Raw genomic sequence first — 27,920 nt, forward strand, 5'->3', positions numbered from 1 at the left:
ATCCTTGATCAACGTATGATGTCAATATTGTAGGGAGGACCCAAATTTGACATTGTACCCCCACTAGCTAGCATGAAACTGACATTGGGAACACAAAATTACTTCCCTGCAGTTCGGTGTGGGTGCGGGGTGGCGTGGGGGTAAAACATTGAAGACGCGTCGACAGGTGGTATATAGTTCGGCCTTCTCCCCGCGTTTCATGATAAGAACACACGCAATATACACCATGGATCTCTTCTCTCTTGTAGGCCGAACAGCTCTTGTGACGGGGGGAACTCGCGGCATTGGCCAGGCCATGGCCATTGCCTTAGCTGAGGCTGGGGCTGACATTGTCTTGGTACAGGTAAGAGTCACACACTATGGATCAATTAGTAAGATATCATAGAGCTTACACTGCGCAGAGAGATACCAGCAACCCTGCAACAAAAGAAACCATCGAAAAATTGGGCCGGAAAGCAACCATCTACACCGCAGATCTTGCATCTCAAGCCTCCGTTTCGAGCTTGGTCGCTACCGTGGTTCAAGACGGACACGACATTGATATATTACTAAACTGCGCTGGCATTCAACGACGACACCCGAGTCATCTTTTCCCACAAGAAGACTGGGATGAGGTAACTCTACCCGCCCCAGAGGCAGAAAGGTCCGAGAAAATATCAATTATTAACCTGTTTCATCGCTTTCAGGTTATCCAAGTCAACTTAACCACCGTATTCACCCTTTGTCGAGACGTTGGCGCATACATGCTAGGTCGCACTCCCAACCGCTCCGGTCAACGCGGGAGTATCATTAACGTCGCTTCTCTGGTATCCTTCCAAGGTGGCCTTACGGTACCTGCCTATGCAGCGGCTAAGGGTGGCGTGGCACAGCTCACAAAGGCGCTGTCCAATGAGTGGTCATCGAAGGGAATAAATGTCAATGCCATTGCGCCCGGATATGTCGCTACAGACATGAATACTGCCCTCATCCAGGATAAAGAGCGTGCTGCTAGTATCTTGGCACGTATCCCTGCTGGACGATGAGGGGACCCGGAGGATTTTAAGGGCTCTGTCGTGTACCTGGCTAGTCGAGCGAGTGCATATGTGACTGGCGAAGTGTTGACAGTGGATGGAGGCTGGATGGGTCGGTAGATATACTACTAGTACCTACTGGGTATCGACTACTAGGCATAGTGCATAAGACATTGCATAGCAGAATTGAAACCACATGCAAACTTCGAGGGCCTAAGTTACCAGGCAGTATTCCGTATTTCAATGTTCCAAGGTTGTTTAGAGAGATGTTTGGTCCCCCAAACCTTGACCCAGGACAGCGCCGTAGAACCTATAGGTATCTGCGACTGATGCATATGCGTATTGAAACTTACGATATAAATTTTTTGATGAACCAAGCGCCTTCTTGACATATGTATCTGGCAAACGAGTGTCGATCTCTTTGGTTCCATTGTGTACATTCCGGGAGTGTTCCGAGTGCATATCACATATCGACATTTTTTAGGCTAAATATTCGCCACTGCAACATGACGGCTCGGAAAAAACATTTCCAAAACACTACATAGTTTACAAAATGGAAAAGAGCTTACACAGGTAGCAATTGGTCACGAGCTTTTGACCCTGAAAACCCTGATTTCGATCTGTCTGAACATGATCTCATTCTGAATGGCTTATACCGACTGTGGATGCCAATTGGTCAGTTAAAAAAAGGTTGGGAGATCCACTGCGGCTTGTGATCTTGGCAAACTCCACAGAAGTGAACTGAAAGTCCGAAACTATTGATGCGAGGCGGAAATAATCGGACAAGTCACAAAGCTTTATTCCTGTCATAAATACGCGACCCTTCATGATCTCGTGAGAAGTAGTTGTTTCTCAGAATCACGCGCTACTCGTAGATGTATGTAGCTGCCCGAGACACCAATACCGGTGGATTGTTGTTCCGAAGCGGTATAGCACCTCTGGAATACAATATTACCATAGTAAGACTTGAGTACTCGTTGGAAAAATACACATCTACACATCTCCCATCTCCCATCGTCTTTGGATAGATTGCCCACGTTTCATGCGTGTCAATCCTGTCAAGTGCCTGCGCTCTCTTCTCTACTACATAAGATCCAGGCTGCATGACCGATACTGGGGATTGTTTTTTTTTTTCGGAAAAATCTTGACGATCGATCACAACTTCACAAGTTCCCAACGCGCCAAGACCACTACAGCCAATCGTGCATAAAGCTGCATGAGAACAAGATCCCCAGTTCTTTGCCCACCCGGTCGATCCGAATCTTTCAGCCGTCCACCGCAAACCTATTGGCCCAGTTTTCGTCGAGGAATTGAACCCTCTGAGGATCGTTCCAGCTGTTCACTTTCGATGAATCGTCATACTGACTCTTACATACATGTCCATCATACTATCGCCCACATGTCAGCGCCACGCTCTCAAGCATACACATTCCATGCGGGAGCTCGAGCTCAAGTACATAAGGCCCGGCCCATCTTTGAGTGATTGCAAGGGAAGCCGATCTTGACGATCTCTTTCAGCTCAGAGCAAATTCCCCTCAATGCATGCCCGCTTTTACTTGGTCGGCATCTTGGCCGGCGATCCCTGTGGATTCTCTGACAAACTACTTCCCAGCAAGGGAATCAATTGATTGCGACCCAGCCTTCCCACCTATAAATTAACAGCGTTTGCTGTTCTGTCCGCACCAGTATCGGGCAGTCACAACAGTCAGTCATCATGACTTGGAAAATTGCAACCCTCCTGTCCGCTGTTCTGTCGCTAGGCTCTATCACCGCGGCACAGTCAATTCATAAGACTGACTACGATGTTATCATCGTCGGCGGTGGCCCCGCGGGTCTTAGTGCCCTGAGTGGTGTCTCTCGCGTCCGAAGGACGGCTTTGCTGTTTGACAACCAAGAGTACCGCAATGCCCCTACCCGGGCTATGCATGACGTGATCGGCAATGATGGTGAGACTGACCGGATTAATCTTCAACGTGCAATATTTACTAACTTGCGAATCTGATTAGGCACTCCACCGGCTGTCTTCCGTGGTGTGGCTCGTGAGCAGATCTCTAAATACCCCACGGCCCATTTCAAGAACTCAACTGTGCTGTCAATCGTTCCCTATGGCAATAGCTCCGTGTCTGCCTTTAACGTGACCGATGAAACGGGAATGTCTTACACGTCCCGCAAAATTGTGCTTGGCACTGGTGTCAGTGACGTTCTCCCCAATACCCCGGGCTTGGAGGAAATCTGGGGCAAGGGACTCTTCTGGTGCCCTTGGTGCGATGGTTATGGTAAGATTACCTCTATACTGCTCGGTCAATCCATGACTAATGGTAAACAGAGCACCGCGACCAGCCCTTTGGCGTTCTCGGAAATCTTGTCGATGTTCTCGGCAGTGTTCTGGAGACGAACACTCTGTTCTCCGATATCATTGCTTTTGTGAATGGAACAGACACCCCCGACAATGAGGCTGCCGCTACCGCCAAAGTTGCCGACTGGAAAGACCAACTTGATGCTTGGAACGTTCAGATCGATAACCGTACCATCACTCACATTGAGCGTCTCCAGGATGGTGAGACTCATCAAAACACCACCACTGACCAGCAGTTCGACAAGTTCCTCATTCACTTTACCGAGGGAGAGCCAGTTGAGCGTGGTGCTTTGATCATCAATGCGCCCACTGTTCAGCACTCCACTTTGCCCACTCAGATGGGGTTGAACATCACGGACCAGAAGATCGATGTTGTTACGGCTAGCATGCGCACTAGTATGGCAGGTGTCTGGGGTATTGGTGATGCTAACAGCGACGCCTCCACTAATGTGCCCCATGCCATGTTCAGCGGGAAGAAGTCCGCTGTCTACCTGCACGTGGAGATGTCCAGAGAAGACTCCAAGTCCAAGGTGTCCAAGCGAAGTGATATGTCTCACCGCGAGCTGACCGAGGAAGCCATCCGCTCTATTGGAACCAACCTTGAGCCCCAATGGGAGCAGGTTCAGAAGCGTAAATTTGTTTAAGCGATGAACTATCATTGTGGTGCTAGCATTTCTCGTTCCTCGGGCTGAAGCCCATATACGATTTACGGTGTGAGGACTTCACTAAAATGATAATGAGACTAATTTAATTCCTAATGGAAATGAACAATGAAATTTTCTACAGTAATTAAAACATCCCCATCAACATTGAATCCTGGCACTCCCGATCCATCCGGCTCGTTCGGCTGAAGAAGCACAGTAAGCAAAACGTAGACCGGCATTCTTTCCGGACATTTTGATTTGCATTCCAAGGTTCGCTGCTTGTCGGTAAAAACGGTAGGCCTTTTCAACCAACATTCAAATGTATCTCAGATCTTGATTTTGGGATGTGTTCGGCACTGATCCTATCCGATTCCACTCTGCCGAGGATGTTTCGTCTAGGGTCTGGGTGAATCAACCTCTCTTTCGCCACGCTTCAACATACCACAAGTATAGAGAGGTAAATTTAATTGGTCGAGATAAGGCGGCTCCTTTTCAGTTCATCGTTTGGAGAAACAGAACCTAATCCTTGGGTATTCAGAGTGGGGGCACCTAAGGTGCCTAAGATCAGGCTCGGCCGACAACTATGGATTCGGCTCAAAGCCACGAATTCCAGGTATCGCATGACCTATTATTGGTCCTATTATTGAATTCCAGGTAATTACTATCACACAATACTTACCTCCCTCGAGATAATTGTAATTTTCTGCATGATTGAACTTGAAAATCATGTTAAATTTGGTACAGTCAGATAAAATGACTAGGCTGTTGAGATTTGCAAAATAGCTGGGTGAATGCGGGGTGTGTACAATTAAGAGTTCTAACCTATGGGCAACACATCCTCCACAATCTACATTCCTTGATTCCCCATGGCACAAGTCGAGGTATCCACCATTTACCGGATACATGTAGCCGATGTCCATCAACTGACTAGAATCGCGTCATCTGCGGATTCAGTGTAGACCTTTCGTCAGGGAGACCTGAAAATCGAAAGTTGTGGAGGCCGCCACCGTTAACCAACCATGTCCCGTGGATTTCACTGAAACGTGCCTTGCAAAAACGTGATTGGCATGACGTCCCAAGCCATGTGCACCTTGTGTACAATTGTCCCAAAGCCGGCATCGCTGCGTGTTTCAAAATGCCGATTTCAATATCGTGCATTTTTGAGATTCTCCAATCATGAGGTTCAAGTGGAGATGTGCCGAGTTCGACCGCGGTTTGACGGGCGGAGTAGGCTTTGCGTGCCGCTGATGGGATCAACCAAGATGTCGAGATCGGCTCTATCGCCAACTCCGGCGACTCCAACGGGGATCTGCAAGGGATCGTCGATCGGCACCAGTTCCACCAGTTCTTCAAGTCCCTGAACCAACCACCTGAGCCAGATCTTTCTTCCAATCACTATTCCACTTGTATCTGTTTCTCCAATTTTTACTCTTTTTGCCATCCGGGTTCCCTTCCGAATCCGTCGATTTGAGTCTAGTTTCAACGGTTATTGCTTCATATCTTTCTCCACTGTGTGGCCAATTGCCATGCTCCTTGACCATGTTATATGCCACTGTGGGGATTAGACGACGAAATTTAAAATGTCCATTGTGGAGACCGGCAACCGACAACGTGCATCTTTCATATGGCTTAGCTCTGGGGAACCACTCATGACCATGCATCCGATCTCCTTCCGATGTCCATAGGACTTGTTGATTGGCCAGTCATTTCTCCATATCACAATTGGAGTTCGCCATCAGGGACTTGAGGAACCTGGAGATCACCTCAGAATGGGCAGTCCCAAGGCTCCGATCAAGGGACCTTGGAGTTGGTCTCCACCGACCACCAAGATAAGCACGAACTATGTGGGCACACCATCGGCTGTCCTACAGAACGGCAATGTTGATCCTCCGGATCTACGAGGAAGCACATCATTAGTTTGAACTTCTCTGACGACAAACCTGTCCAAGAAAGATATAAAAACCCCCTTCTACCCTTCTCTATTCTCTCCATCATCAAACAGAATCAATCACTCTCTTCCAACAAAGATCGCTCTTTCGACAAGTCTCTTTTTCAGTCTCTTCTATACTTCCACTATCCACAATGAAGACTTCATTCGCTTCCCTCGCTCTGGCCCTCTCGGGCTCTGCCTTCGCTGCCCCCTTCAACTCGAACGGCACCTCCAGCGGCACCTATGCCATCCCTACTTCTTCTGGCATCATTGCTCCTTCCCACGCCACCAGTGGTACTCCTAGCAGCATCTTCAGTGCTGCCTCGAGCATCAACCACCCCAAGGCAACTGGAACTGGAACTCCTTCTTCCGGCTCGCACCCAGCATCTCTGATTCCTTCCCCTTCCAACGCCAAGCGCAGTGGATCGTTGGCCATCCCCACCGAGCTGTCTTCCCTCGGCGACGAGGTTGAGTCTGCCCTCGGTTCTCTCGCCTCTGGCCTGAAGAAGCGCGGAAGCTCTCTTTCGATCCCCACTGATCTACCCTCGCTCGTCTCTGACGCCGAGTCTGCTATTGGCGGCATTGCCTCCGGCGGCCTGAAGGCCCGCGGTGATTCTCTTTCGATCCCCACCGATCTGCCATCTCTGGTCTCCGATGCTGAGTCTGCTATCGGTAGCATTGCCTCCGGCGGCCTGAAGGCCCGTGGTGATTCTCTTTCGATCCCCACCGATCTGCCATCTCTGGTCTCCGATGCTGAGTCTGCTATCGGTGGCATTGCATCTGGCGGCCTGAAGGCCCGTGGTGATTCTCTTTCGATCCCCACCGATCTGCCATCTCTGGTCTCCGATGCCGAGTCTGCTATCGGTGGCATTGCCTCTGGCGGTGCTCTGAAGCGTGGCTTCACCTCCAAGGCTATCCCTACTCCCTCTGGTACCCCCACTGGTATCGCTTCCGGTGTCCCCTCCGGCACCCCCAGTGGCACTCCCCCGGCTGGCTCCGGCGTGCACCAGAGTGCTACTCCTTCCTCTGCTAAGCCTTCTGCCACTGGCGACTCCATCTTTGGCCTCCTGGTCTAAGTCCCAACGGCTTATGTGAACTCTGATCTGGTATCAGCGGAGCACTGTTGCTCATCTTAAGCTCTTCATAGTGGATACTATACTGTCACTACGAACTATGAATCACTGGATGATTTATTTGTCTCTCATCTGTTTTGGCACACTCTTTTTGTTTTGTTTTGATTTCTTTTTATATGATGTACTTTGTAGGAACACGATTGGCGCTAGAAATTTATTTTATTTTCATGAACTTCGACCAAAACAGAGATCCCCGAAACCCCGAAACCCCGAAACCCCGGCTATCGGCCTTGCAAGTTGCACCAATGGTCTACTAAAGCGGATTGGCATTTGCCTAAAAATGTCTAGATAGCCCGTACATCTATTTACCAAAATAAAATAATCTTGGCCAGAAAAAGTTAAGATGGAACAAGAACTTTCTATTCAAAGATAAGAGCACAAAATCTTTCCAAGGTTACCTCCACCGGAACAAGGCCTAGATGTCAACACTAATAACATAAGCCCGACAATACAGAAGAATCCGTGGACACAGCCTAAAGCTTGACCCAGAGCATAAAACGGAAAAGAATCCCCGGTACTGAGGCAAAGCCTCAAAGATGTTTTCCGCAGCTATGATAATTGTGAAGACCTTGCGTTCAATCTTCTCCGAAAGGCTTCTAAGATTGTTAGAACCTGACCGAGGAAGCAGGACCAGGGGTTGAATGATAGAGCAATTGATCGCTGAAGTTCCCAAGTGCCATTGCCAATTGGTATCATCAAAATTGATAGAATTACGGTCAAATTTCGTACTGATTTCTACGGTGGGGCGCTTATGTGAGCTTACAACTTACCACTATGCATGTGTCATGTAAGTAATGTAATGATACAGACGTCGACGTCGACCCAAATTGACTCTTCATCTCTCTCTCATACTCAATGTCCATAGTGAAGATAATCTCTATCACTTTACTCTTACTGCTTTGACTTGTAATCTCATTACTAGTATGCTTATGACCTACTTTATTACATCGTGGAGATCTTGATTCAATACGGTTTTAGGACGTAGGGCCGAACAACAGGGAAGAAATCATATTGAATCCCTAATGGACTCGTTGCTCGCCTCCCAGGGCTAGTCCCAACCCAGCCAACTCCCCATACAACACAAATCCTGTGCCATTGTCCGCAGCTCGTCTCCGGCCACTTTCAACTCAGTGACCGCCCGCAGGATTTCCAAACGGCCGTCGAAGTCCACACCATCTTCCGCCTGCCCCGCAAGCAGAGCAACATCGCTCCCAAGTCTCTGGCGAGCTTCCAGAGAAGTGAAAGTAATATCCCACCGAAATTGTTCGACAGAGGGCACCTCAATAGGAGCGTGATCCTCCTCTGGACGCTGAGAAAGAGAGGTCTGAGCCTCTGGGCTGTATTCACCGGCAATAGAGGTTGTCGCCAGTTTGGCGGAGTTGTCTTCACTTGTTGGCAAGACAGTAGGAGGCTGCGGCGCCATAATGGTAGCCTGACTAGCCTGGACAGGGGCAGCCACCGTCGTTGTCGCTGCTGTTTCTGTTGCTGTCGTCGTTGCCGTGGTCGTTGCCGTAGTCGTTGTCGTCGTAGTCTGAGAGGTGAAGTTGCACCGACTACCACTGCTGTACCAGTGGCAAGAGGCGCATTCCCTCATTCCAGATCCAGGAAGAATCACACAAATGGTGAAAGGGCCTCTTACTCGTGCACAGCTTCTGCACTGCGTAGTTGCAACTATACCGACGGTCTGGGCAAGTATGGCCTCGACATTCATCTTTCGTTCCCCAATCATCTTGTCAAAACCATCTGGGGTCCACCCTCGACTTGCACGAACTGTGGGCTCCCGCTGTGCGGGCAGAGCTGATGCATAGCGGAGTAAAGGAGTCTTGAGCTGGTTTAATTTGAAGGCACATCCCCATATCAGACTTTTGGCTCTATCTGCCCAAGGTCCAGGGGGAAGATGAACCACGCTGGTGCTATAAGCGGGGACTGGGGTGCTTGAGTTGTTGAGATGAGGCCCGGGGTTGGTTTGATTAACTGCGCCCTGGGGGACGACTTGAGGTTGAGATACCCCCGTGTGCAAGGGCTGCAGGTCAGAGGGGCTGGTTGGATGACATCATATTTAGTCTTTGTGCAGTGTCCAAGATGATTTTCTCTGATAAAATAGAACTTACTTTGCCATAGCTGATGATGATGTCTCGGATTGATGTAGAAGGAGATTGGATCGATGGAAACAATGATAGGATCGATGGAAACGATGATTGGATCGATGGAGGAGATTGGATCGATGTAAACAATGATGGTATCGATGGAAACGATGATGGTATCGATGATGGTATCGATGGAAACAATGATGGTATCGATGGAAACGATGATGGTCTCGATGGAAATGATGATGGTATCATCTAGGTGCTTGGGATGTGCAGTGAAGAAGCAGGAAAGAAGCACGAGAGTCATAAGAAGGAGGAGAAGAAGAAGAAGAAGAAGAAAAGGATTAGATCTCTGGGCTAGTTGACATGTCTCCCAATTCACGCGTTTCTAAGAGATCTTAGGCAAGACTGTCCTGATGCCTCTAAGAATTCACGCGTTCTAAACGCGTTGTAGCTTTTCAATGTTATTAAGTATATACTATTGATATCTACTAGTATTTGTAACTTCAGTGCCCAGGTGCCTAATTGATTTTCATTCCAATGTTGATGATGATATTCTATTAACCTAATGCTACCTAGCCAGTCATCGCCGTGATTCTGAATGTAGGCGCTTCTTCCGTGAAAGAACAGTAGAATGTCCGTACGCCCGTAAATCCACGCAAAAGCAAATGACTACTGAGGACAAAAAGAAAAGGGGCAATGTTCAAATGTTAAAAACGAACAACTAGCATTCACACAATACTAAACAGCGGCTAGGAAGTGTGCACCTCCCTGCACATGCCCTTTTCTAGGCGAAGACAAAAGCCCCAGGGATTGCCGAAAGAAATTGCTTAACCATAGCACTGGCTCTGGTTCAGGAGAAATAACACACAGCATACGTTCTGGAGACTTGTAAGTTGTGCTAAGGACCTAAGGTCTAAGGGGCATCTTCAGCCAAATTGACGCCGCAATAGCCAAACTGGCACAAGAGCTGGCCATGGTCAAAGCCCGGCCAATACAAACAGAATCACAAGGTTCCGCATGTTCAGTTGGTTGACGGGAAGACGAAAAAAATTGCATAAGCTGACGGATCGCTAGTAATCTCTTAGGGCTACGTTGCGATTTCCACCGCCTCCGCAATCATTCCTGTCTGTTGGAAACCCCTTTGGGTCGCATCCCAAACACCCTAAACACCTCGTGACTACTACTCAGCTTCGTTGGTAGTAAATGGGTGATTCACAGAGGGATATGTTGGAATCACATGACCATGTAGTTTCCACCGGCTGATTCCGGTTTCTTTGATTCTGCCGTTACTCACCGCCTGTCGTTCTTCCTTTATAGATAGCAGGCTCTTCTCTCTTCTTCCTAGCTTAGAACACAATCAAGATTCATATTCATTCCACTGCTTGTTTCCTTCGCTTCTGTTAGGATAGAGGAACAGAAAAGCTATGTGAAGTGGTTGCGGACCGACGCGGTATCAGTGCGCGCCGGTGTGCTTCGGGGCGACAAGTGGGCTTCGGGGGCAAAAAGTGGGCCTCGGGGGCTGCTAAAGGGCCTCGAGAACGGCGGTCGGGCTTCCACGGCTCCCAGGGGCCAGTGCCCACGAGAGCTCACTGCCAACTCCCAGGACGTCGCGGATAAGAACAAATGACTAGCCCTAAGTCTGAGTCTGACCTTTGGAGGACTTGCTTTCCAATAGTAAACTCTATGTGCATATCTCCAGAGCTTAACATGTCTGAGTACCCCATCAATGGGACGTCAGGTCGTTGAGGCTCTGCCACAAGGTAAAGTCTGCCGGTAACTAGGGCAAGATCCAAGGATTCAACATTGAATATCCCCAAGATTGAGATGTTTCCCAAGGTTGCAAACCCAGACCTTGAGAATCAATTGATTGAACAAGAGCACATACCCAGTAATCCCAATGATAATATAATATATTTGGGGTGGTGAATTATTTACAGCCTTGGAGTCCAATTCACAATGTTCAGATAAATATTCTTTCTTTCTTATGTATCGGGTAGCTGTATTATTTTCACGAGTCCCGGAATCTTTTCATCGGTCCATAACTGGACGTGAAAGCTCGCAGGGAGCGACCCCAAAAGAATAGCGGAATAGCAAAAAGAACGCTCACGACTTGGATGGCCGTCATCTCTCCAAATACGGCGGCTGTACCCTGTCGCTCAATCCAATCTGCGGCATACAAAGAAAGGAGCATGCCAATAGTGTTGCGAATGACAAAAATAATCACCAGCGCCTCGCCAGTCACCTAGTCAAGAATTAGTAAGTAGGTAGATCCATCTACTCATTCTATCCGAGGTAGACGCTGAAATACGATAGAACACATACCGGCTTATATGAGTCTAGCGAGTAAGTCACAGCCACGTTAGATATAGCAGCCACACCAAAGGCTTGCATGGCGTACCCTACAGCAGGACCGATCCAGTGTGTCTTGTGTGCCACACAGAGTCCAAAGATCAAGATTCCTGCTGGTCCTATAGTGCCTGGGATCACTATTGCTGGTAATCGATACTCGGGCATGCGAACTCCGCCATGTTTCAAGGTGCTCCGGTTGGAGATGATGTCGATCAGCCGACCGCCCGCGTAAAATGCAAGTACGCAGCCAATGAATCCAGCCAGGGATAGAAGACCCAGATCGCCGAGCTCAAAGTTGTAAGGCGGCTTCAAAAATGTGCGGGACGACGTTAATTGAACCACGATATTCCTGGATCAAGTAGTTAGCGACTGCCAGAGCTTGCATTGGGTAGGAGTAGATTTTACGAACCATCCGACTGAGATCCCAATCGTCAACGAGCACCAAATCAAAGGCGGGTACGCAGCATTGGCCAAAATATCCAGAATGGCTTGCAAGAATGAAGCGTCCCGATTATAGCCGAGCGTGAGCGACATCCACTGCCACTGGGATCGCTTGACTCGGCTTTCAGTGGGCTTTTTTAGGTAAGTTGTTTCTCGGATGGTAAAGGTGGCGATCATCAGGATCACCGCCACTGCTATTGACAGGAAATAGCACATCCAGCGCCAATTCTGCTGCTGGACGAGATAGGCATTGATCAATGGGCCCACGAAGAGACCTGCCGTCATCGCGAGGTGGAAAAACATCATGTAGTGTCCCCTGTCCTTGGCGGCGACCATGTCAGCCACGACAGCAGGCACCGTGGCATCAGCGGCTGCGGCTGCGAAGCCCGAGAGAATGCGCGACGCAAGGAGCTCATTGTAGCTGGTACATTGGCTGGACCACACGTTCATCATGCAGAGCAGCAGCATCGCTACCAGGTAGACAGGACGTTTTCCGATGACCCGCATCAGTGGAACCCAGAAGATGTTTCCAACGCCAAAGAGAAAGACGTTAAAGCATACCAGCTGCCCTGCCTGAGTCTGGCTCACATGAAATTCTTTGATTATGGCTTGCGTGGCGACCGTAAAGTTACTGGAGTTGACGTTGGCCAAGAAGGTGAACGAGCAAATCGTTAGGTAAGTGGAGAGTTTGGCTGATAAAGGCCAGTTCTGCGGACATGAGAGTAATCAATGAGCATCACTTGTTTTTCAGGGTGATTAGTTCGAGATTCGTTCTCACCTGAGGGTTGTTCACATCTCCGTCGTCAATGGCCGACTTCAAATCGCCCAGGGAGGGCCCGTCCTCATCGGCAGGCATATTCTCCAGGTGACTGGAAGCACTGAAGTGGTCGGCGTCTTCTTTCGTGTCTGTCATCCCGTCAAGCTGTTATCTGTGAATTTGGTCTCCCGGAGAAAAACAGAAAGATGTCGATCCAGACGGGCAAGGTAGGGGGTCCTTGAAATACCTCCCCCGCCGATTTACCCCAGCAATCACTTCCCCACAATCGAAAATGGGGGCGTTTGCAAAGGCCTGGCGAGGATTGGTCCTATTGGACGCGGGACCAGGGATGATGGAATGGTGCGCCAGGTGGGTAAGGAGGTCATTCGGCATTTCCGAGTCCAAGTGGGGATCGGCGTCGCGAGTCAGGACTCAGCACACAGAACAGAAATTGAAGCCGAAGCTGAACCCGGGCCCCGCATAGCAAGTGGGTTTTAGATGTGAAGGCCATCTATTTCGAAAGGTTATTCTCTATTCGCGTCATTGCGAGATGACTCGATACATACATATCTTTGCCCTCCTTTTTTATATGACATCTTACAGGTAGGGTGAGCTAGCCCTTCTGCCAAGATGGATGATTCGGGATTCCCGGCTCTACACTTCAATGAGGTCCTTTGGGGTTTATCCACTGACTTGTGTAGGTTTAGGGATCCGCGAAAATGTTGTCATTGGTCAACTCAAGGCTCAAGGCTTTAATCTGACTCGATGCCGATGGTATACATTTTTAAGAAAGTATATGCTCATACGTTCAATGGTGGATATTAAGCCATCCCTAGTGCCGGATACATATTTCCGCTCAAGTGCTATTGAACATCCTCAGAACTCTACCAATCTCTGAAAATTATTATATTGACATTTGGTAGGGATCAAAAATTGAAACTGAATATCCAACTCAAGTCATGGCTATGTAGATTGTCTGTGAATCATGCATTTAAAAAGGAGATGGTAGACATCTGGAGTGAGCTACATGGCCTGTAGAATAAGCCCTCGTGACGAGTGCAGCTGCCGCTTTCCAATCTGATGTTCTCCGCACTCACCGAATTTCGTCTCGCTCAAGTCCCAACTCACATCTTCCACCAACCCCTCGGACTCCTCCACCCCTTCAAAATCCCCCCCATCCAGCCACAATGGGTTTGATGAAAAGTGCTTTCAAGGTCTCCATCGCGGGCGCCGCCTCCATCGGTGTCTTCTGGGGAGCCACGCGCAATGACGTCTTCGAGCCCATGCAAGCCTCCGATCCCATCTTCCAATCGCCCTTCTTCAAGAAGTTCAACCCGGAACAGAACCCTACCTTGCACGACCTGTGCGTCCGTCGCATTCCACTCGACAAGATCAAGCCCGAGCTGCTGGAAAACAAGGGCAAGCTGACCGAGGCCTTCTGTGCTGGTGTTTGGGGTGGCATGGGTAAGCTCAAACTGCTATGGTCGCGATCGGCGTAACTCCGTCTAACGTTCTTCCCCCTCTGCAACAGGCTACATCGTTCAGCGCGCCTACCTTTCCAACAAGTACCAGGGTCCCGAAAACGCCTCTCACCTGTGGAAGCGCAGGGATCTGCTCAAAAACAAATACGACGTCGGCACCATCGTGACCGACCACTTCGAGGTCGTCGAGAAGACCGAGGACCACATCATCGTCCGCTGTGGTGATTCGCCCCGCAACCAGGATGTCCGTCCCTCTGACGGTCTCTTCGAGATCGGTGCCGTGATTAAGCAGGAGGAGGGCGTGGCCGAGTTTACTTTGAAGAGCTGCTTCTACCAGGGTTTGGGCAAGGCCGAGGGTGTGCCTATGGGTCCGGTTATAACCTGGTTGCACCAACAATATACAAAGCTATTGCTGGAGACTGCGGTCCTGAAGAACTGCGTTCGGTAAAGGAAGCTGCGCATGTGCGGCAATCCATGTAAATACTACTTTTAATGGTCTACGAACCAGAGAACAGTGCGTTGCAACGAATATTAATTAAGGCTGATATGCCTGACGTTTGCCACGAACCATGTTGTATACATGTGCCACCACGGATGTGAACAAGCTGCTTCTCAGCTTGAAATCTCTATTAATCCTTCAGATGAGCCCGGGGCTTCTCGGAATCCGGCGAATCCGGCGAATACAGTGTATCGACTTTATCGACTTTCTCGATCCCGTCGGACTCGGCATCGCTGGTCAGAGTAACCGCCAAAATAGACGGAATGGCGAAAACAAGCGACCCCATACACAGGCCCCAATCCATGGCAAATTGGGTCATTGCTGGCTTTCCCAATGCATTGATCCGCCAGGCCATGGCCCCGCCCGCACTTTGAAAGGTTTTATACGCGCCGACCAGGATGGCAGTCACGGCTGGCGAGTTGGACCGAGCACCCACAAGCCAATAGCAGAAAGACTGCCAGAATGCGTCATACGCACCATAAAAGATGTAAAGCAACATGGGGCCCACAGAAGTAGGACTATCACTATAGTCGATATCCTGCTTGATACCCTCTGCCAACCGACGGGAAGACCATTTCTGGAACGCATACCCGCCACCCCAAATGGCCATCCCGGTCACGAAGAGGAACACCCACGCGATGCGAGCCCGAATCTGTCGGTTGAGGCCCGGAAAATCGAGAATAAGACCGATGATCAATCCGCCCAGCATCTGCGCGATCCAGTAAAGGGCGCCGTTGAGCGAGCGCGTGCGGATATTGAACGTCATGCCATTCACCACATTCTGCTGGTAAGAGTAGAAGATGTTGGCCGAGAAGAACAGCGGCAGCATGCACAGTACACGCCAATCTGCGATTGTGCTTAGTGACAGCCGCGCTGTCTGCTTCCAGTTCCTTTCAGCCTCGGGAATCGCTTTCAGCTGAGATACTCGAACTGATGCTGGGGGACAGATGAAGACTCCCAACAGCCATCCAATGCCCATCACGATCAGAAGCGCAATGTATGTTCCATCTGAGACGGTACCGCTGGTGGAATGGTAGTTCATTCCGAAGCTGGCGAGAGAGCCCACCCCGCCGCCTAGGTTGAAGATGATCCAGAATGCGGCGATGGCGCGTCCCTTTTGTGATTCAGGCACGTATGTGGTCATGATGGCTCCTTGAGCGACCCATAGGAACGATGCGCCCACGCCGAGAATCGCGCCGGACGCGATGACAAAGGCTCCATTGTTTGTTGCTGGTGCGGATCAGAAGTTAGCAAAATTGATTGTCTCCGAGACAAACATGTTTCCGGGGCGGACTTTTGAAACATACAGTTGAAGCATAACAGACTCCCCGAGTACAAGGGATATGCCCATCCGCCGAGAAGAAGACAGACTCGGGGCCCGACGCGGTTGAAAATTGGCCCAACGACAAACAATGCAGTTGCAGCGGTTGCAGCAAGTAGAGCGACGGTTGCATTTGCAGCAACTGTTTGGTTCACTTGTCCGGATCCTCCAAGTCCTGCGAGAGCATTGTACATCTGTACAAAAATTCATTATTAGTATTGAGTTGACCAAGGAGTGATGACGCTTCCTTCCACGCAGCACGTACCCCAGGACAGCAGAAACAGATAAAACTAATCAACAGAATTTGGGCCCAACTGTTTGTATAGACTCTATACCAAACAGAAATTTTACGCCCCTCATTATGATTGCCCACTTCGTGTCCGACCCCTGTTCCGTCCATTATGCAAGTGCAGATATGATCAACAAAAAGCAATGGAAAACGCGACAAAATATTCTAATAAATACCGGCCGAGCGAGAACTGGCGTGAAAAATGGGGTTTCTGTTATGTACAAAGTCGATCCCTAGATTCCACAACACACCGATTTGGGTGACCTGGAGTGGAGCATTCCCAACCAATCAACACCAGGAAACCGCACTACATATGACAGCCCAAGCACAGATCTACAATCTCGTGCATTGTTGATAACATGAAACAGGAAATGACAGATGTAACTGTTGGCGGGGGGAAGCGCTCTTCACGCTCCTCATTTGGACGTTTTCTGGGGAAGTCTGGAGATAACCTTCCAGAAGTTGCAATCCCCACATGTTGAACCAACTGTGGTTCGCTCCGCAGCCGAGTACCGAGTACCACAGTCCACGTTGCAACTCTAGTGAGTAACGTGGGCTTGATAGGAGTCCAATGTATCTTCATCGGCAATGCTCCGAGAACAACCTTGGAGGATGTTGGGAAATCTCGGCTTGTGTCGGAAGCGACCGATACGTTTGTTTATCTATAGCAAAGCTCATTTGTCTCGGTCGCGAAACAGGCATTTCGACTGTTTTGGCAGCTTGGTCTGAAACCAGAAATCCAAATTCTTCACCATTGACAGGTCAGTAAGTGGGCACCGGTGACAATTATGGATCTCGATGGTTTGGCGAAACTCCAAACGGAGGGCGTGAATCCCCGCACGACCAATATCGATCGCATGTCAACGTTGGAGATGTGTACTGTGATCAACAACGATGACCACCTGGTAGCAGAGAGTGTTGTGCCATGTCTCCCTGTGATTGCGAGTGCGATCGATGCATTGGCTTTGCGAGTTCATAAAGGTGGTAGGGTAGTCTATGTTGGAGCTGGAACAAGCGGAAGGTTGGTGAATTGATGTAGAGGCAACTTCAATTTTGGATAGAAGGATGACGAACAGCAGAGACCCTTAGGCTCGGCATCTTGGACGCTTCAGAAATCCCACCCACTTTCGCTGCTCCACGATCTCAATTTGTCGGATTGATCGCCGGCGGAGACAATGCCATTCGACAGGCACAGGAGGGTGCCGAAGACAGCGACCAAGCTGGCAGAGAGGATCTAGAGCGTCTGGATCTCGACCCAGAACTCGATAGCGTGATCGGTATTGCTAGTTCAGGCCGTACGCCGTACGTTCTTGGATGTCTCGCCTTTGCTAAAGGGCTAGGTTGCCTGACAATTGGCATTGCCTGCACCTCTCCATCAAAAATGGGTCACTCCGGTGATGTAGACTTCCTGATTGCGCCCTTACCCGGTGCAGAAGTTGTGACTGGTAGCACTAGGCTCAAAGCCGGAACGGCCACAAAAATGGTCTTGAACATGTTGAGCACGGGCACTATGATTCGGATCGGGAAGACTTATGGCAATATGGTACGAGCATGTTAATAATTGTTCGAAATGATGGTTACTAACGGCAATAATTATTGCAGATGGTTGATATGGTGGCATCGAATCTCAAACTTGAGCAGCGCGCTCGGAATATTCTACGTCGACTAAGCGCGAAATGCAATATCATGTCGGATTCCGAATTGGATGCACTTCTTGCGAAGTGCAGCCGAAGCGTCAAGCTCGCTATTCTGGTCGCTGAAACAGAAGCATCTGTTGAGAGCTGCCAATTGACCTTAACATCAACTGGAGGTGTTCTCGCAATGGCGTTGTCGAAGGCACTTCAATCTCCACAACTGTCTTCATCTAACAGCCATCGAAGACTATACTCACTTTGTATCGATGGTGGAGGCACTAAATGCTCAGCTGTCATTGCAGATATTAACGGCGTGATAAGCCGTGGGTCTGCTGGACCATGCAATATGTATGCAAGTCCATGATCTCAGAATTTGAGAATTCTTTAGCTGACTACTGTACAGTACCGATAGCGTGGAAAATCTGAATGCAATAATGTCTACTCTGACTACAGCCACCAAAGCTGCGATGAGAGAGCATGTGCCTGGTTTGACCCATTTTACTGAGTCAAACTGGCAAGACTTTTTTAAGTCATCCTTCAAGTCGGTCTGGATCGGTCTTGCTGGTATGGACCGGAGTGGCCTATACAGTGTACTAGCCCCGCAACTTGGTGAGATCTTCGGGCTTGATCATACCACGCCGGCCCTCAAGTTGACGAACGATGTGTCATTGTTGACTGCAGCGGTGGCAGGCCAGAATGAGCATCCCTCTATCATTGCTGTCATTGCAGGCACGGGAAGTGTCACAATGCGATACAACTGGAGCGAGGATGAGGGCTACACATGCGTTAGCCGAGCCGGTGGATGGGGCCACCTGTTAGGAGACGAAGGCGGAGGCTATTCCATCGGCTTGGAAGCCATCAAGCATACTCTCGATGTATTGGAAGAAAAGTCGCTAGGCCTTGGTCAAAATGATTTAGGTAACTTTGAACATGCAGTTATCAAGAAGCTGGGAGGAAACATCCAGAGCAACGGCAATATTGATCTTTTAAGCGAGATTCTTTCCCGGGCCGGTGCACAGTGCGTGAAATCCCGGATAGCAGGGGTAGCGGAGACGGTCATAGGACTGGCAAAGTACAGCCGCACTGCAAAGAGGATTATGGACGACAAGGTTTCTTTGATTGTTCGGAAATCCCTTCTGCGTCTGGCTGATACTAGATCAAATGGTTATACCAGAACCGAGGAGACGGAGTTGGTATTGGCTGGCGGGTTGATGAAAAATGAAGAGTACCAAGGTACTTTGAGGCAGCAGCTTGCCCAACAGGGGCTTAATTTCCGAGGGATAAGAGTGGTTGAAGATGTTGCTGTGACGGTAGCCAAATATTTGATGTCTTGATGAGTCTCAAGGCTGGGTAGACTACTGTAGGCTCAATTTTTCATTCACTCTGATTGGAATTCTGTACAATAAAATGAATGACCTGGGAAAAATTGTGAATTTCAATCTTCCACGAACCAAGGAAAATTTAGAAGCTCAAATCATCTATTGAAACTTTGTCATAACATTGTCTAATTAGATGCAACATGTAGCTATTAAATGCTCTTCAATTTGATTCGAAAACCATCGGTCCCAAAGCCCATTCCTCCTAAATTGTACACCTTTCCATTCTTAAACCGTTTCCCATGTGTTCTAGAAAAAAAAATCGAATTAAAAAAAAATCGACCAAGTAAACCACGCGGATCTTCAAATTTTAGGATATGGGAACAGCCTCAATGACCGATTCCATGCCCGGGCTTTCATTCCAAATACCAGTAATTTTCAAGCCAGCTTTCTGAAGTAAATCTCTCCACTGTGTCTCTGATCTCTCCACACCAGCGCCAATACTCATCATCTGAATATCAAGCGAGGCCTGCATAAGAGGCGTATCAGTATCCGACAGCACAAAGTCCACAATCAAGATTCGAGAATAGCCTGGGACCATGGCAGATATCGTGTTGCGCAGGATCTGAAGACAGATTTGATCCGCCCAGTCGTGGAATATTGAGCGAAAGTAATATATACGTGCTCCTTTGACGGGCTGGGGCTCAAAAAAGTTGTACGGCATAGCCTCGATGCCGGGTTCCTGGCCACAAATACCGGCGACGACTTTAGGCTGGTCTTGCAAGATGAGTTTGCCTGGAAGATGCTTGTATCTCTGGCGGAATTCCTTTAGATCGTGTCCTTGGTTTGCGCCAACATCTACTAGGAACGGTGTGTCTCCAATTGGAATGGAATGGCCGAACAATCGCTCCACAGGGTAAACGTCAAACCACATCGGTCTACCCTGTCGGCGGCTCGCCATGTATGAGTTAAATAAGGTCTGTTTATCTTTGTTGTTAGCTAGCCATTCGAACTGGCTTTGACCAACTGCCCACTTCATTGGTGAGTTGTCGTAGTCTTCAGGGTTGACATAATCATGAGCCCGCAGATACTCGGGTAGCCTGGCGAGGGTTGGAAGTGTGAGATCATATCTGACATGAAGAAAAATATGTTAGCGCGAGTTAATACAAGTATTCACAGATCCAAGACCTTACATGCAAGGAATTCCATCACGGCCGGCAGGTTTGACCAGCGCCGCTGTCTTTTCATTGGCTTTATATAATTGAAATTCCGGGGTTGTGCATAGACCCAGAGAAGAAACAACGCGCATTAATCGCACTGTGGGATTTTGTCAGTCGCGCCCGAGTAAAACAATGTGACGTGGCAGAGACAATACCGATCAAGTCCTGTTCTGCACCGGTGGACTCTGCTAGCTGTGCAGCCGAGATGCCTGTACTTTGGTACTGCTTCTGCATGAGCAAAGGCATAATTTCCAAATCGACCACGGTTCGTAGTGCAGCATTCTGCGGGGGCTGTGGGGCATTGACGGGTTAGATCACTCATCAAAAATCAGTTAATAAAGGGCCACACCGTACCTGGTAGATAAGGCGTTGAACGGTCTCCGACGGGCTTTCGACAGCCAGTTTAAACTGATCGATCACTTGCAAGAGCTCAAAATGGGCTTTCTCTGAAGGGTTGACAGTGTTTTGTTGAACTAATTGGCCCAGGCGGTAAACCATCGAGTGAAGAGGCGTTGTGACTGTCATTTTGTCGGGTTAAGTGAATCAAGAATCTAGAATCTGGAATCTGGAATGGAAAGAAATAGTTGACTTGAAGTCAAAGTGGTGGAAAAACGAGTGTCACAGATTGTGGCTATGGGTATACGTAGTACATAAACAAGTTTAGCCGGGATTGTCCAGTTAAAATGTTTCAAGAACACTGGATATCCTCGACCATTTATACAATCCGTGCTATCTGGGGCCCTGGGCGTTGCATGTCATTGACTCATTGCCATTGTCAGCCCTCGGAAGGTTTCACCTTGCCTGCATACAACTCCTCTCCAGCTTCATCCCTCATCCCCACAGGAACCACACGCCACTCTGAGATTCAGCTGCCCGAAAACAGCCCGGGCTGACAATTTCGAGAAACAATTGATGGATCGGTACAAAAAATCAAAAAGAAAGTGGATCGTCTGGAGCTGATTGCCGTTGTTCTATTGGGCCACATTTGAATTTTAGTCTGCATTAGCTTGGCCCACTTCCCCCATCAGCGCATTCATCACACGCTTGATCGGCAGAAAGCACCGAAGGAATAATACGCCACTTATAGGTGTGTTTGCTCACTCATATAGTAGATACCGGAATGAAAGCCCAGCTTCAGAAGCAGCTGATTGGGTATTTGTTTTAGGAGATATCGGAGAACTACTAAATGCCAATCTTTTTGCCACGAGAAACACGAGCAGAGGGAGAAAGGTTATTATAGTATGACGTGCTTAGGTGGTATGTAGTAAGACGGGGTCTTGATAACGCGGATTACTCCGAATAACATGCCGCTTGAGCACATGGCTTCCTCATTCCGCCAAAGAAACCTGAAGGTACGGAGGATATCCAAGTTGCATTGATGTGATTGTACTGATACTTCGGTACAAAGCATCAGCCAGACTCAGAGATTGGTTACTGCCTGAAGTGGGCCTATCTTGAGTCGTGTTTTTATTTACAATCTGGTTTACTATCTCTCTCTCTCTATGTGCCTTCTCAACTCGGCAGTTTGAGACCTTGTGCATTCACTGAGCTAGGATCTATGCCACATTACCCCTGTTCTTCGATATGGGATAGATCTTTCTATGGACTCCTTGATTCGCATCAACCGATCAGTTTTTTTTTGGCAAAAAATTGATGTATGAAGGCTGTCTTCATGTACAGACCAACGGGGCCTTCTTTGTCTCTCGGCACAGCGGGACGGCCCTGTGGCGTCCCGTGGACCAAGGAACGTCGATCAAAAGCTCACACGACAAAGCTCTCATGTTTAAACAATCAGCATGCTAGGATCCAATCGGACGGTTCACCTTCTTGCCGGCAAAAAGTGGGGCGAGAAAGGGGATGCTCTCTTCATGATCCGTCAACGCTTGCCGCAACGGCTGGTTTCGTTAGAAATTCAAGATCTGTTCCATGGGAAGCGTTCTGATAGCCTTCCAAGAAGACCCGATACCACGGTTTCCCCGTTCCGCGTTCCGGGAGCAAGATAGATCTAATCTGGAGACGGGAAGCTACAGTCAATGGGTACTTCTGGCGGGAGCACCTCGAGTCCTCGATGTGCTCTGACCTCTCGTATTTCCGGTAATCGACTTGGTGAATTTGCGGATCGTTTTTATGATCGGGGCTTATCTTTATTGAGCTTTGATAGCATCAATGCTTTTGCGATGGTTGGTCCATCTATCTGTAGTGTTTTCTTTTTAGCGCGCAGGCTCATAATCTTCAAGTGCTGACAGCGAACCTTTTCCGTGAACATTGAATGGAGGACAAGCTGAATTTTTGGCAGTAGAATAGATTAAGCCGACTAGTGCTGACCATCACTACTATTAGTCTATGGCTCGTGCGAGTAAATTGTCGGTTGGCTGATCTAAGAAAGTAAAAATTGGGGGGAAAATAGATTCATCAGATTCATCAGATTATCTGACTTTGCCTCTCGGCTCCCTACATCAAACAAAAAAGATCATGGGAAAGGATACTTTCAATGCACATGTGTCAAGTGTAAGACTCGGTTCTACTGCAATAATCCAATTATTCCACTGATTTCGGTGGGGTCAGCGCAACCAATGTGATCCTTCGCGCCGTTTTTCCTTGTATGCAATTCCCCACTAATGATGTGCCCATTGTCTTCGCTATCTGGTGGAGCCCGGGAGCGCCCCATAATTTTGGCAGAAATGTTGTTATTTCCATCCCCCTGAGCCGATTATGTATGTGATGGACATATCCGCCCGGCGATTGCATAGGAAGCCGGGGATGGCCCCAACGGGATTTTCATTTCAACCGACTGATTCGGGCAGCTCTGCAGTGTAACATTGTCAGTGGTCCCGATGGCGATTCACAGCTGCAAGAGATTAAACCATGTCGAGTTCGTTTGTCGGACATGGCGCAGATTTTGGGACAATCTAGCCAGTAGGAGAGGCCGATTGACCGCCAATTCTTCATAGAATGAAATTCTATTCGCTTAGAGTTGACCAATTGAGCCCATTCATGCATGCAGGGGAAGCGCTGTTGACGCATGCACTGTTCTGACGTCCTTTGTACCGGTTCACTCCTGTGGTCGTTTGTAGTTCGCCGTCACGTACCCGTTCACTGACTCAGGTATCAATTCCCCCAATTGACAAGGCCAACATTTGAACCAGCCTTTTTATGTATTTCTAGACGTAAGCATTTATTCTTCTTTTTATTTATTTATTTATTTTATTTTATTTCAGCGGCATGGAAGGGTTTCTGCAGTTCCGTGGTGGTCGGTGCAATGGCTGATTCGCCATGGCCCACAACTTAGAAGGTCAGCTCAGCCTTCACCCCGGTCATCCCGACTGTGGTCGGCAGAGATGTAAAACTTTTGTTCCGGGGTAAATTTTCCTGCGTGAAAGGCAATATCGCCCTGGGGTCAGCTTTTGTATCATAAATAAGACATTTCCTTTTCGCCAATTCGTTCACCCACAATTTACTCCTGACATCTACCACTATAATGGGTATCCAACGTGGAACATCTGTTCAACCAGCGGCTTCATCACAAAACTCTGATCCTTTGACAGAAAGGTTTGGCCAACTCAATGTCTTGGATGACTTGATTCGCCTTCGTGCTGCAGATATTGTTCAACTCCCAATCCTCGCATACCCAAGCTCAGATAAGGATGCTGCATCGTATAACTACTATACTGGTCTGCAGCTCGATGAGATGATAGACCAGACTGTTACTACGTTGATGGAAGATGGATTTACCCCGGTTAGTACTCTTTCGGCTATAATGTTCATTTCGATACAATGGTATTGTAGGGCACTGCTGACTACTTCTATTCTAGCCCAAGAAAGATGGATCTATAGTAGCGTTGCTGACGTTATCAGATCTAAGTATGATCATCACTCTGTTCGCACTTAGTCGCCTTGGATACAAAGTCATGATATTATCGCCACGTCTATCAGGGGATGCTTGTGTGTCGTTGCTGAATACTGTCGGTTGCGACAACATTATATATGGAAAAACAGGAACTGAAATCCGCATAACGATCGGTGAAATCCTGAAGCGGAAGTTTGTCACCTGTCGCCCCGTCCCTGTACTTTCTGATGCTACCTCCGAGACATCTTTGTTGGTCTTGCACAGAAAGCGAAACTCCGAGGCGCAACGGGACAAAATCGCCTTAATCCTCCATTCCTCCGGGTCCACGGGAGACCCAAAACCCATGTTTCTTACACACCGTGCTATCATGACACATCCATTACGAGGGCCTGGGCTGACATCTTTCAACTCTCTTCCCTGGTATCACCTCCATGGAATTTCGACTGCCTTGCAAGCAATGTGGATGAGGAAAACTGCATTCATGTGGAACGCAGCTCTGCCGCTGACGGCTGATGCGCTCGTTTCAGCTCTCGAAGAAGCCCGTCCTGAATATGTTGCCGCAGTCCCTTACATGCTACAGCTGCTCGTGGACAGCCCTCGTGGTGTCGAGTTACTTCGGAGCTGTGAGGTGGTTGGTTATGGCGGGGCGCCGTGCCCCGATGAACTTGGCGATGCTTTGGTGCGGGCAGGAATTCCGTTTGGTGGTTCATTTGGACTGTGAGTAATCTTGGAGAATAAGAAAGCAAATTGTGGATAATGAGCTAAGTCTTACTTTGATATGCAGTACGGAAGCAGGGCTCGTCGCCGAATCATTATCTCGACCGAAAGATGACCCTTACTGGAATTATTTGAAATTCTTTGAGAACCTGCTTCCTTATATCTGGATGAAGCCCCTAGGGGGCTCGCTCTACGAGTGTGTCTATCTGGCTGGACATCCGGCACTGACAACATCAAACTGCAATGAACCGCCTGGATCATATCATTCTAAAGACATTTTCACCCCTCATTCCACGATTCCCAACAGATGGAAGTACGTATCGCGACTTGATGATCGTCTGACTCTTATCAATGGAGAGAAAGTGCTCCCACTTCCAATCGAAGGCTGTATTAAACAGCACCCTTTCATTCATGAGGCAGTCGTATTCGGACTGGGGAAAACCGCCCCAGGTTTGTTGATTTTCCGATCGCAGGAAGCGGACGAAAATATATGCCTACCAGATGATCAGTATCTTGATGAGATCAGGCCCATCATTGAAATTGCCAATTCTCGTGCGGAGCATTTCTCCCGCATCGCGAAAGACATGGTTGCCGTTTTGCCATTTACTTCGCCATTTCCACGAACGGATAAAGGGTCTATGATTCGTGCACAGGTTTACCTGCAGTATAATGATCTGATAGAGAGCGTTTACTCGAATGCAGAAGGCCAACAAGGGGACATGCGACTGACATTGGAGGAAACCATTGTGTTTTTAATGGCGTTGTGCCAGACCGAGCTCGGTATCAGCCTCTCTAGTGCTGAGGCAAACTTCTTCTCAGAGGGGGTTGATAGCCTGAAAGCGATTCACTTACGGCGTCTCATTCTTCAGAATTTCGATCTACCCAAGGACAGCATTGCTCAGAATGTGGTCTATGAACAGGGAAGTATTGATCGATTAGCGGTGCATGTTTGTGCTTTGCAAAATGGCGAGGATCTCACGGAAAGGTAAGTCCTATAGCTCGTACCTTATAGGTGCTTCAATACTTGCAAGCCTGATCTAACATATGAAGCAGTTCTTCGCAGACTCTTTCAATAGTGGACGATAGTACCGATTTTATGTCGAAAATGATTGAGAAGTATTCTTCATTTCAACCACACACTCCCACTGAGTCTTTATGCAGCAGCAGCAGCAGCAGCGTTGTGAGTACTATAAATATCATCAGACTATCGAGATCGAACGAATCGTGCTAACTAGTAGATGAAGATTCTTACCGGAGCCACCGGATCAATTGGTGCCCACACATTATACGAGCTTCTGAACGATGACTCCGTCTCCACGGTTTTCTGTCTTACCCGACGCAAATCACCATTGGAAGATATCCTCCAAAGCCTAGCAGAAAAAGAGCTTCACGTCACACCAGAACAGGCATTAAAAATCATCGCCCTTAACAGCTCACTCGACCAACCGGATTTTGGCCTTGATGAAGACCTCATGAATCGCATGCGCAGATCCGTTACTCAAATTCTGCACGTTGCCTGGCCCGTCAATTTCAATCTTCCCCTGTGCCAATTTGAGCCCCACCTTCGCGGCCTGTACAATCTCCTCCAGTTCTCACTTTCCGTCGAACAACCACAGCCAGCAGTACTCATGTTCTTATCCTCCATTTCCACCGCACTCGGCGCGACGTCAACGAATATTCCCGAAGACTCATTGGATTTAGAACTGAACACTGCTTACATGGGCTATGGCCAGTCCAAGCTAACAGGAGAGCACATTGTCAGTGCGGCCCACCGATCCGGAGCGAGAGCTTATTCGCTCCGAATAGGCCAGGTGTCGGGACATTCGAAGAAAGGTCTCTGGAACGACAGCGAAGCACTGCCGCTTATGATCCGGTCTGCTTTGATCCTGAAAGCGTTGCCCAGTCTGAACGAAAGTTGTTCCTGGCTGCCAGTTGATAATCTCGCAGCAACGATCCTGGAACTGACGAGATCGAGGTCGGGTTCAGTTGGCGAATTATGCGAGAAGGATTGTACGATGCCTGCTGGGCAGACTGGTGATGATTCGATCTACAATGTGTGCAATTCTCGTGAGTTCTCGTGGTCTGCACTGCTGGAGTCCTTGGGTCGGAGTTTCCAGTTCGATGTTGTGCCTGTTGAGAAGTGGCTGCAGTTGCTTCGGGAGAGCGAGGCTCGTGGTGAGGAGCATATTAATCCGGCTGTGAAACTGATTGAGCATTACGAGGCCATGTATGGTACTGGGTCTTCTGCTCTTCGCACTCTTGGACCGAAGAGGTTTGTGACGGAGAAGGCGGAGAGGGACAGTGTTACTTTGCAGAATGGTCGTCTGAGGATTATTGAGGATGGGATTCTGAACTGTTATATCCGCGACTGGATTTCTCGCTGGATGAGATCTTGATAGACATCTGGATCATAGATGAATGGTATTGCTTTGGCTTTCTAGAGTTCTGGGGCAGATGCCAGGGGGAAAGATCTTTCCGAGTGGTATTGGAAACCTTCAAGTTTTTGAATGTATAGAAAATATTTGAACATTGAACATAACAAAATATACATTTAATCACATGTGCAAGTTCGTATGTGGATACTCTGGCTTTCTCTCTCTCTATATAAGCCCCTAATCAATGTGAATAGGCAGCTTGGATTTCCAATGACTACAAGGCAAGAATGATGATGTATCATGGAATCTCACCCCGATTGGGACATCCCGCGTAAAGCTAAGATTTCCCCTGTATCTCTAGTCCGTCAAAGGTAAATCTGACAACCTCCGGCTATCATACCCGAGATCGTCTTATATGACCACTTCATCCAATCAAGCATTTTTAAGGATTGACGCTTAACGACCGGAATGTTCTTTGGAAGGTTTGGATGGGTTGTGGGTGAAGAAAAGA

The 27,920-nt window shown here is 48.5% G+C and overlaps 10 protein-coding genes across 10 annotated transcripts; 6 read left to right on the plus strand and 4 right to left on the minus strand.

Moving 5' to 3' along the window:
- Nucleotides 1-226: 226 nt before the first annotated feature.
- N7466_004604 (uncharacterized protein) lies at nt 227-1,022 on the plus strand (the record flags this gene model as incomplete). The annotated part of the gene is made up of 2 exons (XM_057164001.1): nt 227-343; nt 402-1,022. The coding sequence occupies 2 exons, from the start codon at nt 227-229 to the stop codon at nt 1,020-1,022; spliced, it is 738 nt and encodes a 245-aa protein (XP_057022682.1).
- A 1,702-nt stretch (nt 1,023-2,724) lies between these two features.
- Nucleotides 2,725-4,010, plus strand: N7466_004605 (NAD(P)/FAD-dependent oxidoreductase; the record flags this gene model as incomplete). Its single annotated transcript, XM_057164002.1, has 3 exons — nt 2,725-2,956; nt 3,017-3,286; nt 3,337-4,010. The coding sequence occupies 3 exons, from the start codon at nt 2,725-2,727 to the stop codon at nt 4,008-4,010; spliced, it is 1,176 nt and encodes a 391-aa protein (XP_057022683.1).
- A 2,082-nt stretch (nt 4,011-6,092) lies between these two features.
- Nucleotides 6,093-7,016, plus strand: N7466_004606 (uncharacterized protein; the record flags this gene model as incomplete). Its single annotated transcript, XM_057164003.1, has 1 exon — nt 6,093-7,016. The coding sequence occupies one exon, from the start codon at nt 6,093-6,095 to the stop codon at nt 7,014-7,016; it is 924 nt and encodes a 307-aa protein (XP_057022684.1).
- Nucleotides 7,017-8,121: 1,105 nt separating this feature from the next.
- N7466_004607 (DUF3716 domain-containing protein) lies at nt 8,122-9,467 on the minus strand (the record flags this gene model as incomplete). The annotated part of the gene is made up of 2 exons (XM_057164004.1): nt 8,122-9,047; nt 9,185-9,467. 2 exons carry the CDS (start codon nt 9,465-9,467, stop codon nt 8,122-8,124), a joined length of 1,209 nt encoding a protein of 402 aa, XP_057022685.1.
- A 1,704-nt stretch (nt 9,468-11,171) lies between these two features.
- Nucleotides 11,172-12,866, minus strand: N7466_004608 (uncharacterized protein; the record flags this gene model as incomplete). Its single annotated transcript, XM_057164005.1, has 4 exons — nt 11,172-11,405; nt 11,486-11,861; nt 11,922-12,661; nt 12,732-12,866. 4 exons carry the CDS (start codon nt 12,864-12,866, stop codon nt 11,172-11,174), a joined length of 1,485 nt encoding a protein of 494 aa, XP_057022686.1.
- Nucleotides 12,867-13,897: 1,031 nt separating this feature from the next.
- N7466_004609 (uncharacterized protein) lies at nt 13,898-14,639 on the plus strand (the record flags this gene model as incomplete). Its single annotated transcript, XM_057164006.1, has 2 exons — nt 13,898-14,174; nt 14,242-14,639. 2 exons carry the CDS (start codon nt 13,898-13,900, stop codon nt 14,637-14,639), a joined length of 675 nt encoding a protein of 224 aa, XP_057022687.1.
- A 181-nt stretch (nt 14,640-14,820) lies between these two features.
- N7466_004610 (putative MFS transporter) lies at nt 14,821-16,411 on the minus strand (the record flags this gene model as incomplete). The annotated part of the gene is made up of 3 exons (XM_057164007.1): nt 14,821-15,920; nt 15,998-16,205; nt 16,277-16,411. The coding sequence occupies 3 exons, from the start codon at nt 16,409-16,411 to the stop codon at nt 14,821-14,823; spliced, it is 1,443 nt and encodes a 480-aa protein (XP_057022688.1).
- A 677-nt stretch (nt 16,412-17,088) lies between these two features.
- N7466_004611 (putative glucokinase regulator family protein) lies at nt 17,089-19,268 on the plus strand (the record flags this gene model as incomplete). The annotated part of the gene is made up of 4 exons (XM_057164008.1): nt 17,089-17,321; nt 17,390-17,843; nt 17,903-18,282; nt 18,338-19,268. The coding sequence occupies 4 exons, from the start codon at nt 17,089-17,091 to the stop codon at nt 19,266-19,268; spliced, it is 1,998 nt and encodes a 665-aa protein (XP_057022689.1).
- A 352-nt stretch (nt 19,269-19,620) lies between these two features.
- Nucleotides 19,621-20,995, minus strand: N7466_004612 (uncharacterized protein; the record flags this gene model as incomplete). Its single annotated transcript, XM_057164009.1, has 4 exons — nt 19,621-20,380; nt 20,444-20,567; nt 20,626-20,761; nt 20,825-20,995. The coding sequence occupies 4 exons, from the start codon at nt 20,993-20,995 to the stop codon at nt 19,621-19,623; spliced, it is 1,191 nt and encodes a 396-aa protein (XP_057022690.1).
- Nucleotides 20,996-23,948: 2,953 nt separating this feature from the next.
- On the plus strand, nt 23,949-27,430 carry N7466_004613 (AMP-dependent synthetase/ligase; the record flags this gene model as incomplete). Its single annotated transcript, XM_057164010.1, has 5 exons — nt 23,949-24,206; nt 24,283-25,034; nt 25,102-26,019; nt 26,088-26,214; nt 26,279-27,430. The coding sequence occupies 5 exons, from the start codon at nt 23,949-23,951 to the stop codon at nt 27,428-27,430; spliced, it is 3,207 nt and encodes a 1,068-aa protein (XP_057022691.1).
- Nucleotides 27,431-27,920: the final 490 nt, after the last annotated feature.

The sequence above is a fragment of the Penicillium verhagenii genome, assembly GCF_028828195.1.
Source record: "Penicillium verhagenii strain IBT 33310 chromosome Unknown utg000005l_segment0_segment0, whole genome shotgun sequence".
NCBI lineage: Eukaryota > Fungi > Ascomycota > Eurotiomycetes > Eurotiales > Aspergillaceae > Penicillium > Penicillium verhagenii.